This window comes from Apodemus sylvaticus, chromosome 14 (assembly GCF_947179515.1).
Source record: "Apodemus sylvaticus chromosome 14, mApoSyl1.1, whole genome shotgun sequence".
In the NCBI taxonomy this organism is placed as follows: domain Eukaryota; kingdom Metazoa; phylum Chordata; class Mammalia; order Rodentia; family Muridae; genus Apodemus; species Apodemus sylvaticus.
Window position 1 is genome coordinate 29,020,645 of NC_067485.1, and position 11,948 is coordinate 29,032,592.

At 46.5% G+C, this 11,948-nt stretch overlaps 1 protein-coding gene across 2 annotated transcripts in view; it reads right to left on the reverse strand.

The window, feature by feature from the left end:
- Dsp (desmoplakin) overlaps nt 1-11,670 on the reverse strand; it is a 49,406-nt gene extending 37,736 nt beyond the window's left edge. For both annotated transcript variants that reach the window (XM_052157209.1, XM_052157208.1), the window contains exon 1: nt 11,177-11,670. In XM_052157209.1, coding sequence (XP_052013169.1) covers nt 11,177-11,379 — 203 coding nt within the window. In that variant the 5' untranslated portion in view covers nt 11,380-11,670. The remainder of the gene's footprint in view (nt 1-11,176) is intronic.
- Nucleotides 11,671-11,948: the final 278 nt, after the last annotated feature.

Below are 11,948 nucleotides of genomic sequence, written 5' to 3' on the forward strand. Positions count from 1 at the left end.
CACAGCCAGTTTGTTTTCTTCATCGAAAGGCAAGGACCTTTCTTCTGAAACATTTGGAAGGTTCTGGTCAGCAGAGTGGCTCGGGTAGTGCCGTCCACACAGAGTGCCAGTTTGAAGGAGTTATCTCTCTGTGCAATAAAAGCCAGACTTTCTTAACGGATCTAACAAGGTGTGCCGTGGTAAAAACACCATAAACGGAGCTGTAAGAGAGACAATTAAGGGTGACAGGTATGGCATACATAAGAACTTTGCACCAGCTTGGCAACTTTCCTGAAAATCAAAACCTATTTCAGAATAAAAATGGACAAGACAGCAAGTTTGGCTGGTAAAGAATTTATGTAACGTGAACAAGGCCATGGGTTCAATCCCCAGCATCCCCCCCACACACACACAGACAGACACACACTACACACTCACACAGACACACTCACATACCACATACACACACACTCACACCACACACATATATACACACTCACACCAAACACATACACACATACTACACACACATATACACACTCACACCATACACATACACACATACCACATACTCACACACATACTTACATACCGCACACACCACACACTCATACACACACATACACACACTCACACAGTCACACTCACACACATACAGACACACTCATACCCCACACTGAGACCACATACACCACAGAGGCAGGAAGTTCAAACTCAGTTGTGAATAAATATATCCAAAATGTAAATTGACATTTTAAGTCAATTTACAAGATGAAATTCTTTGAACGACAAAACAGAACTCTGGAGTTCCTGAACCCCACTACTAGAGGATGTTTCTAGACACTCACAGATGAGCGGCCTCTGGGGAGAGGGAGCTGAGACAGTCACACTTGGTCAGGGCGTTGGGGGCTGCCCCCCTTTTTCATGCCCCCCTAATTTTGGAAGACAGTCCTATCACTAGAGAACCACTGGACCCCACAGAAGACACGACATCTTTTCCTCTTCCCTGCCCGCATGTATCTGACTATTCTTCAAAAAGTAGACTCTGTGTGTTATTAATTCTAAAAAGTCTCTTTACCCTTCACTAACGTCCTGACGCATGCTCCCCACCTGCGCTTGATATGCTAACCCTGAGTTTTTGCTTGCTTCTTAGTAGATGAAGAAGAGAGATATACAATGCAGAAATCAGGTTTCTTCAAGACTGTAGGGGGGGGTGGGGGGGGAGGAAGGACTGCATTAAATGAAGAAAGAAAGAACCTCTGCCGAACCTCTGCCTTGCTACTCTGCTAATGGCTGAGTGCTAAGACTCACCACAGGATATCTGAAACCCTGAGGGGCACTGAAATCTAAGTGTTGTTGATGATAGTCACACTCTATAGCAGAGGTTAGCCCAGACTCACTCTGTTCCCAGGTTGACTTGAAACTCATGTACTCCTGCCTTGGCTTCTGGAGTGCTGAATTACAGACACCAAGCCAGGGGCAAATCCTGTTTTACTATAGTATTAAAATATATATATAGTATTAAAATATAGTATTAAAAATCTATTTTCTCAGTACTAAAAAGCTATTGTTTACCCTTATTTGTACATATATGTGTGCGATACCTTAATTTATAAATTAGGCACAATAACAGGATAGAATTAATAAAAAGAAACAAATGTGACAATATAGTGTAGTAAAGGGCATCTCAAATTTCATAATGTTTATTTCTAGATTTATCCAGGTTTTTCTTTTCTTTTTTTTTTTTTTTTTTTGAGACAGGATCTTAATATGTAGCCCCAGGCTGGCCTCCAACTATCAGAGCAATCCTCCTGACTCAGTCTTTTCAGTATTAAGAGTACAAGAGTGACCCACTCCCCTTACCCTATTTATTTATTTATCTATCTGTCTGTCTGTCTGTCTGTCTATCTATCTATCTATCTATCTAATTTATTTATTTATTTATTATGAGACAAGATCTCATGTTCCCAAGTTGGCTTCACTGGCTCGGCGGCTAAGGGTGACCTTGCATTCCTGATCCTGCCTCTATGCCCCCAGTGCTCAGATCACAGGCCTGAGCCCCCACTCCTGCCTAATGTCCACTTGGTAATTTTGGACAGTGGTTGACCAAAGGAAACCAAAAGAGTAGACAGAGAAACCATGGGTACCAGAGAGAGCTCTGTTCTCTCCTCCTCAGAGCCTACTTATCCCGTCTTCACCTGTAAAAACCTCAGTTCCAGCTGAGGTGCTGTCAAGAAGCCCTTTGGAAAGAAACAGAGCAAGGTCAGAGGGATAACTGGACGCACACTGGCTCTGTCCGACTCGAAGGACAGATTCAGACCCGATGAGGTTAGCAACTGGGGAAGAGAGCAGTCACCCTGGCGACTCAGCCCCAGAAGAGGTTTTATACACAGATGTACATCAATCAAGGGGATGTGCAGGCGGAGAGGATTTTAATGCACTGGGTCAGACATCCATCTTCATGGCATGCCGAGGGTGCAGCTCCCACACGAGTCTCTCTCTCTCTCTCTCTCTCTCTCTCTCTCTCTCTCTCTCTCTCACACACACACACACACACACACACACACACACACACACACACACACACTTTCCTAGGAATCAAACCCTGATAGGTCATCAAGCAAGTTAGGCAAATATTCCACTCACCAGCTTGGGCTCAAGCTTACTCTGTAGTCCAGGCTAGACCTTGCACTTCTCCTCCCTCCACTGTGTGTAGGATGACAAGGCTATGCCACCACACGCAGTTTCTCTGGGGATGGGGATTTATCCAGGGCTCTGGGCTAGGCAAGCACTCTGAAGGCCTGCGCCTCATTCCCAGCCCAAAGTGGGAGGTTTATAAACCACACTCAGAATTGAGCCAGCGGGCATCAAGTATCTAAGGTTCCATTTTAAAATGTGCATTTTTTTATAGACAGAGAACATAAAAGATGTGTTGGGGTGGGGGAGAAAAGCTCATAGCGGTTTAAAAAAAAGACTATTGACTTCTAAGCTAAAATGAATAGATATTCCTGGGAAATTAAAGAGTTATCCTCGGAAGATCAACTCTTCTGACACCGTTTCATCCTCAAACTCAGACAAATGACTCATCCCCCACAGAACCTGCCTGCGCAAACATTTTTTTTAAAAATTCATTCTAAAACTTGTTTAAACAAGAATGGCTCTAAGCTTTTGTAAAAAGAATCCCTTCCTCAGTGGCTAAAAGGAAAACTCGTTCTGGAGTTAAATCCAGAAGCAGATCACACAAGCATCTTTGTGAAGAACATCCAGCTACATTTTGCCTCAGCACATTCAAATAACATTGAACTTTTCTTTTCTAAGAAAGAAAAAAAAATCCCAAAATTAGCCATCTTAAAGCACTTGTTGGACATCTGCTGTCAGAATAGTATAGAAAGAAAAATTTTGATGACAGGCATGTAACATTATGAGGTAAAAAAATGCTTTGTTTTTTACAAAATAACTCCATAATAATGTTTACTGCTCATTAACCACCCATACCTTCTTTCTGCATTTCTTTTTTTTAAAGATTTATTTATTATTTATATGAGCACACTGTAGCTGTCTTCAGACACACCAGAAAAGGGCCTCAGATCTCATTACGGATGATTGTGAGCCACCATGTAGTTGTTGGGATTTGAACTCAGGACCTTCAGAAGAGCAGTCAGTGTTCTTAACCTCTGAGCCATCTCTCCAGCCGCTCTTTCTGTATTTCTTTTTTTTTTTTAAGATTCATTTATTATTTATATGAGTACACTGTAGCTGTCTTTAGACACACATTCTCTTCCAGGGGTTACATCTTCCCTTCCTCTCTCTTTTCTTTTCTTTTTTCTTTTTGGATTTGGTTTTTTCGAGACAGGGTTTCACTGTATAGCCCTGGCTGTCCTGGAATTCACTGTAGACCAGGCTGGCCTCGGAACTCAGAAATCCGCCTGCCTCTGCCTCCCAGAGTGCTGGGATTACAGGCGTATGCCACCACCGCCCGACTTCCTCTCTCTTTTCATCTCTCTCTTCTTCCTTTGGGCTGTTTGTTTGTTCTTTGTGCCCGGAATGAAGGTATATATCTCTCTGTATTCAGGCTCAATGAACAACACTCCCCTCCCCCCCAAAAAAAACACCCTCAGTAACTATCTGTTGGAAATTATAAACACATAATGCTTTAATCTTAAGGTCTAATCAATTCCCTCTTTATAATTTTTAAAGTGTCTCTTGTGTATCATACATTGTTAGGGTTTGGGTTTTTTGTTTTGTTTTGTTTTTTTTTTTTAAAGAATCTTAAGTAAAATGAAAAAAAGAAAAAAGAAAGAAAGTCTAATTCTACCTCATGTAAGGTTGACTCACTAAACACCCTAGCCATCAGGTGAGCTGCTGGATGGCCCAACCATGCCTCTTCCCCAGGGCTTACCTGCTCACTCTGCCCCTACTTCTCTTGCACTTATTTACACACAGGTGTGGCTCCCCCCACAACCTCTGTCTTCCCCTCCTACACACACCTAACAACATACAGCTCTGCACGATGCAGGTTCCCAGGGCCTGCTTGTTTGGCTCAGTAAATCGGAAGAGAAACAAAGGCAAGTACCTGACCCTTGGATGGCATTCCTTACACTAGTCGCCCGGATTTAGGAGCTCAGCCTGGGAGTACACCCATCCCAGTCACTGATCCCACCCAAACGAGGGAATAAAGGTCTCTCCCCCTAGAGATGTAGATGAACAGGTCTCCTCTGCCCTTAAAGTTTGTCCCAGTATAAGAACTGTGGCCAGGTGGTAGTGCACACCTTTAAACCCAGAACTGGGGGGCTGGGGGGAAATGGGGGAGGCAAAGGCAGGTAGATCTCTGTGAATCTGAGACCAGCCTGGCCTGGTCTACAGAGCTAGTTCCGGAACAACCAGAGCTACCCACATGTTGGGTGGCTGCTGCAGATGAAGGAACAAACTGGCCACACTGCCACAACTTTCACAGAGACCCCCCCACCCCCCCACCACCCCCCACCCTCCCACCACCCCCCACCCTCCCCCCACCCCCCCCCCCCACCCCCCCGCCCAAGGCTGGCACAGGAGAGCTCACAACCAGCTGTACAGTCTGTGACCTTAACCATGGTGGAGTGACACTCAAGCTGTTTGCCTGACTACCTGCTGCTCTGACAGGTAGGAGCACCCACCTGCAGGGGTGGGGCTGGGCTTCAGTGTGCAGTTGGGTCTACAGAGTGCTGGAGAAGCGGACCCCAGTAGTTCTGCGGATGGTGACTGCTCCTGCAGTTAAGACATTGTTCTGAAATTTCCTTTTCGTGTATTCTGTCTTTGCCCCAAGCCCTTATTTTAAGGACAGTGTGCCAAAAAAAAAAAAAAAAAGAAAAGAAAAAAAAAAGTAGACACAGACTTAAAGGAAATCAAGGAAATGACTGTGGACTCATACATTAAAATTCTGCATTGTACTTATGAAAACATTCAATTTTATGCTACAGTGTAGTCATTAAAATAAATTTATATTTTAAAGGGAAAGAGGGGGGAAAGGGAACAGACTGGGTATAAAGTATGAGGTAATTTCAAGAATCCTGTAAGACTCAAAAGCACTCTTTCTGGCAATTAAGTGAGAATAATATATTTTAGCAGTATAAAAGAAGGAACAAGAGAACTCAGAGAAATATGTCTTCCTTATTTGTTTTTATCGTTTAGTGGAAATGTCACCAAAATATTTGCTTCTAACAAATTCAATGCTAAAACAAAGAACTCTGTTTTGAAATATTTTCCTGTGCAAAAATTTACACTTGTTTTACTGGACCTCAAAAAAAAAAAATCATCTACACATTGTCCTGCCATCACTGAAAACATCCTTTTCTTCCCCCAGATGGCAGAGAAAAACAGATGTGATGTCTGTTCGTCAAAAAGCTTGTTTCCAAGCAAAACCTTCAACTGTCTACTGCTAGTCTTCTCCAAAGGGCCCTCATCGTGATGAAATGTAGTTCTCGTTCTTGGTTGCAAAGTACGTGAACCCCTCCAACCCGACCTGTCTTTGGTGAGATATAAATTGAGGGTCTGAGCTAGCTTTTTGGGGGATGTTGCTTCCAAGAATGGCTCATTGTCTTAGTGTCTTGATCTTGGGAATCTTTGGGGCTGTGGCTTCAACTCCAGCACAATGAACCATTTTCAGGTTTGACGAGTCAAGGCCACTTGGACCCAGTAGGATGGAGAAGGAGAAAGGCTGAGCGGGGAGGCAGCAGAACTCCCAGCTACTCCTACAGACCGAAGCGCTTCTAAAATTTTCTAGAAGTTTCTCATCTGGAAAGACTGGTTACCCAAGTCAGGTTGGACTCTCCAAGTCACACCCCAGTTCTCTGCTCCACCTTAAAAAGTCAGCACTGAGACATCAGCACATCAGCACATCTCTTCCCAGGACGGTTCAATCCTGAACTACAATGAAACCAAGCCCATGTTTAGGAAAAATAAACTACAGCCAAAAGCTGTTTTGCCCTATTAAATAGCAATCACACAGCATAATACAGAATCAACAATTAGTCTAAGTAATATAGACTCATGTTGGGTGGGGTTTTCTAAGCACAAGAAACTCTTCCTAAGAGTATTAACAAAGTAAAGCAATGCATCAGGAAATGGGCATCTCACCGAATGCGGAATGGGGCTGCAACAGATTCACAAGGAAGAGTTATACAGGCTAGAAGAAGGTCTTCAAATAGAGAAGATGAGTTCTAATGACAGAGCTTTTCTCAGATAGTGTGATAACCTGGATAATAAATTCAACCACTTGTTAGCTGTGAGACCTTGGGCAAGGTGGTTTTATTTTTACCTATTCAAACTTCAGTTTCTCATTTGTAAATTGGGATGTTGGTTGTGAGGGATGGGATTACATGAGGTCTGCATAGTATCTGACTTATCGGGGTGTCTGGCAGGGGGTGGGAACTATCATTAACCATGGATCTGACATTGTGTAAAGTATACAATTTACCCAGGTTTAATAACAACACCAGTGTTATCTGCCGTGTGTTGAATCTGCCTGAATCTTATTTGCCATTGTTGCAATACGTATCCTGAGTTACCTAGGCTCTGAGCTTTGAGTGTCCTCGGACTCTCTTAATATCTCACAGCCAGGTGTGAGCTGAAGCTGTCTGGGCAGTGTCCCAGGTGTGGGCTGAAGCTGTCGGTACACCTGGGCAGTGTCTACTTTCCCATCCTACTGCACCTGCCACGCCCAGACTTTCCCCTCATCCTCCTGAGGTGGAGCAATGGCTGTCTCACCCAGATTTCTGGCAGGTTGTGAACAAGGCAAGACCCTCCATATAGCAACCACAGAGAGCCACCCTGCTGAGGCTCAGTGACCCTTGATGGAGGAGACTCTGGTGGCAACGAAAACCTGCCATGGGTTCCATAGCTAGCCAAGCCCCTGCCCCGGGCTTTCCCAGGATCCTGCCTCCCTTTCTTACTGCTTTCAACTTTTTAATGAATGTTCACCAAGGAGCCCACTCTACAGACCTCTTGAACTCTCCCGTGTTCTTGTACATCTTTGCATATCAGCAGAATTACTACACAAAGTACACACCACTTTAAAGAAAAAAAGTCTCACTAATGCCTCCATGACAGATGCTATCTATCTCTACTTGTGAAAGCTTTGAAGCTATTCACCCACCACCGCCAATGTGTGTGTGTGTGTGTGTGTGTGTGTGTGAACCAAGGCCTTGAGATCGCTGGGCAAGCACTACAGCACTAGGCTATACCTTCAGTTCAAGCCCTTTGTACCTTGCATTTGTGTGATCTCAGAGTATACATTCCTCTCAGACTTTTTGTTCGTCCACCTTAACTTTCCATGAACTCCATGCGTGTATGCAGCAGGTGCTCAGAAGATGTTTGCTAAGTCAACGAAGGAACATGGAATTTTACATACATTAACAGGTAACAACGGGTCTGTCCAGTCTAGAAGTCAACAAGGGGAGGAGAGCTGGGTGAGGTTGTATTGGTCCTCAGTGCTCTATTTACTCTGAAGTTAGAGGCTTGCTCTTACTAGTTCTGATTTCCTTTATTGCTGATATTATTATTATTATTATTATTATTTTGTTTCACTCTACTGAGGATATAGTGTGCTAAGCAAGGGCTCTTCTCTTAAGTATATTCTCAGCCCCTGTATCCGGTTTGGTATAATGAGATCTGGACATGAACAAGCCTTAACATTACAGCCACATATTTCTGAAGCTTAATGCCTACCACTTTGAATCCTTCTACAAAAATCTGCACTTTACTTGAAGGAAATGCTGAATGTGAGCTCTGGTTACTTCGGTGACAAAAATACTTTGGTGATTAGTATTTTATGTTGGCTACAAGAATAAGACTACAGAAATTCTGCTTTAACTAAAGCGTATTAATATAAGGTCTTATCCAAGGGAAAACACCTCCAACGTTTCTTTTCAAACTTCATGCCTTTCATATTACCAAGCCTGTAACACTATTTATTAAGTGGAACACAAGGAAAAGTTAAAGTAACTAGAGATCCCGTCTAACCTAAAACAAAGATACACAGGGCAGGAGGTGCTGGCGGGGAAGGAGAGGGTATTACAGTATAAATGTGATCTTAGACTGTTCTGAAAGTGGCCAAGAGTTAGTTGTGGAAAAGACACAAAGGAGACACATTTCTCGGTGATTTCAATAGCAAAATAAGATCTGAGTTCTCCACAGAGACTGGTTTACATAAAGAAGAGTTCACACGCTTATTTCAAAAATTATCTCATTTGTATCAGTTCCACTCATAGATTCAAATAAGTTAAAATTCAACTAGTAGTTTCCGCACTGATTTTTGTAGAGAGAGGAGAAAAAGAAGCCATTAATATTATTATTAATATTAATATTATTTAACCATTCCCTCAGCAGAGGTCCCCAGCTCTCTTGGGCAAACGGGGCCTCCTACTTCTGCAAAACCTAAGTGATGCGAACAGCTCTCTCCACACAAAGCTAAAATGTTACCAGAAAAACAGGTCCGGGTACACGGTCTGACTCTCTGCTTAGTCCCCGTGAACTGAAAACGCAGAACTCAGCATTCATGGGCCATTTTCTATTGAGCACTAGGACAGGTCCAACTGGCTGGGGTGGGGGAGGGGACTCTATCACCTGGGTCTCAAGAGGATGACAGCCTCTGAGTCACTGGCCACCTCTGACACCCTGCAGGGCCACTGAAGAACATCAATCCTGGCGGCGGCAGGGAATCCTTTCTCAAAGTGAGGTCATTTTCTACTTCTGTCTGTTTTGCCTTCCAGAAGAGATAAAGCTTCACAGGCTTGTGAACAGACTTTCCGGGGAGGGGGGCATGCAGAAATATTGAAGGACGGAAAAAAAATATCCAAATTAAGTGTTTTAGGGAAAGAATCCTAATAAGACATGTATCTTTACACAGCTCGCATATCAATGAATAAGTTAAAATATTACTTCTCTATAAGATGATAGGAAACCAGGGAAGTAAATTAACCAATACTAGGCACTGATGGTTGTTAATTTAAGAGGGCTGGGGGGGGGGGGTCAGGAGTAAAACACTTGTCTACTTGTGTGAGGCCTTGAGTTTGATTCCCAATAAAGCAAAAATAACAAAAGCTAAGAAACCTAGGCTATTAGAATCAAACTAAATAATAGGATTAATAAAAACAATTAAAGTGTTCCTAAAGTGTTGAAAAGAACTACTAAAGAATTCTTCCATATTCTGATCCAGATTTTAATTATATAATCCACACATTGAAAAGAATAGGCTACTGAAATCCAGGAAGGCAAAAACAGGAAAGAGACTTAGGTAACTCGCCAAATTTTAAAATATACAACCCAGTTTTTAAACTTGGTGTTACCGGTCAAAATCCCCGGGCACAATTTGTTAAGAAAACAAGGATCTCTAATAATGAGAAAAGGTATCCTGCTGTCTGAGAAATAAATAAATTTAAACAGAAAACAGGTTGCAACTGGAAGGACTGTCAGGTCTCTAAAACTGCTTGCAAAACAAAACTCCGCGGGAGCCATTAGGTTTCTCCTCCTCCTCCGCCTGCGGCCACTGCGCTGCGAAGTATTAAGGTGGCGGGGCGGCCGCCTCCAGAGGCGCGACTAGGGTAGGGCTGGGAAGGGGCGGGTCGCCAAAGTCTCACGGCTCACGTGGGCTTGCAGAAAGCAGCTGTGGGACTGTGTGAAAGGATGCTCATTACCTTCTCCCACCCACCAGTGACTCCCTCGCTGTATTTACCCGATGATCTCGGAAAGAGGACCCAGCCCTTTGCGCCGTGGGTTCCTCTTCAGCTCCTTGGCCTGGGCGCCACAGTGCTTTCTCCAGGGTCACCCTCTCAGGCAGAGCTTGAGCCTACTCTATACAGATCAAAGAGATGACTAATACCGAGCCCTGAGCCACACTCACTACAAAGTCACCCAGGAGACTAGACCGATTTTTTTTTTAAAGAGGCGCAGAGCCTCCGGTGCGATCCCGGTGACCAGTGGCCAGAGTGGGTTAAAGGGAGCGAGCGAAACAGACCTGTCCACCAGGCCAAGCTTACAGCCCGCGCCCAGAGGCCATACCTGCAAAAGAACTCATTTGCGTGACAGGGGACTTTCGGTCAGGGCGGAGGGCGCAAATTCCATGCAAATACCCTCCGGTGGCCAAGTAACCTACGGGCCTCCGCCGCCATCGCCCTGGGGTGACCATGAGTTGCAAGTCCCGAGTCCCTCCGAGGCCACCGGGCAGCAAAGGGGACTCCACCCCTTCACAAGTTTTACTTTTCATTAGTTTGAAAGCTGCGATTTGTGGCCGCAGCTCCGCCTCGCCTGATCTCCCACCTGCCAGCTGGAACAAAGGCGATCACAGCCGGGTCCACCTTTCAGGGGACAACCTGGGGGTGGGAGAAGGAGGGGACGACAAAGAAGTGAACTGCGCCCTGTCCTCCACTGCTCCCTTCCACAGTGGAGGCAGAAAGGAGCCACTTCTAGGGTAGAAGCGAGGTGAGGACTGTGGGACCCTGCGCAGGCTCACGGTAAAACTGTCGCCCGGGTCCCGGCACACACCCACGCTCCCTGTTCTCAGTGGCGAGCATCGGACGTGGGGACACCAGGTCCTGCGCTTCCGTGACCCGGGGCAAAGCACTTTCCTCGGCCTAGACCTGGATTTCCTGGTCGGCCTAGGAGACGAGCCACTCCCTGACCCAAGGTCCTAGACTGAGCTATGCGGCGGCGGGCCGGTACCCACCAGTAGCCGTCGGAGTTCTGGTCGTTGACGGTGCAGCGCCGGGAGTAGTACATCCTGCTGGTGCCACCGCCGCCGCCCCCGCCGCCCCCGCCGCCGCCGCCACTGCTGTAGGTCATCTCGTAGCGCAGGTCGGGGCCGGACTCCGCGCGGGTCATACGACCCAGCGTGTTGATCCGCGGGTGGGAGCCGCCGTTGCAGCTCATGTCTGCGGTCACTCAAGACAGGCGCTCAGCGCCGCGGCATACGCGAGGCGTCGCCTCGGAGCACGCGAGGGGCTCCCGGAGAGGAGCGCGGGACGTGGAGGGCTGGCGAGGGCGCAGCGCTCCAGCAGGGCGGAGACGGGGACGGCGACTGGCTGGGCGCGGGAACCGGAGCGGAGCTGTGGCTCGGAGGGCAGCGAGGGCTCAGAGGAGCTGGGTCGCGCCTGGGTGTTGGTGTTGGTCGAGGCGGCGCGAGTCTCCTCCCCGCTGGCACCAGGCGCCCAGGCCACACCTGGTCGGCTTCTTCCCAGGACGAGGTGCGGCCGCCTCGCCTCCCCCGCCCCCCCCTCCCGCGTGTCACCGACGCCTGGGGCCGCCCTCCCCAACCTGCGGCTCCGCCCTGCGCCACCGAAGCCTGAGCAGAGGCGAGGGGCGGAGACCTGGCGACTGGATCCCTGTCGGGGGCTGCGACCCTGGGGGACTTACTTCAGGCTCTAGGAGCCACAGTGGCACACCTTTGGAGGATTTCCTACGCTCCAAGAGGCAGAAATAAAGCGGCTTGGGAGGGTCAC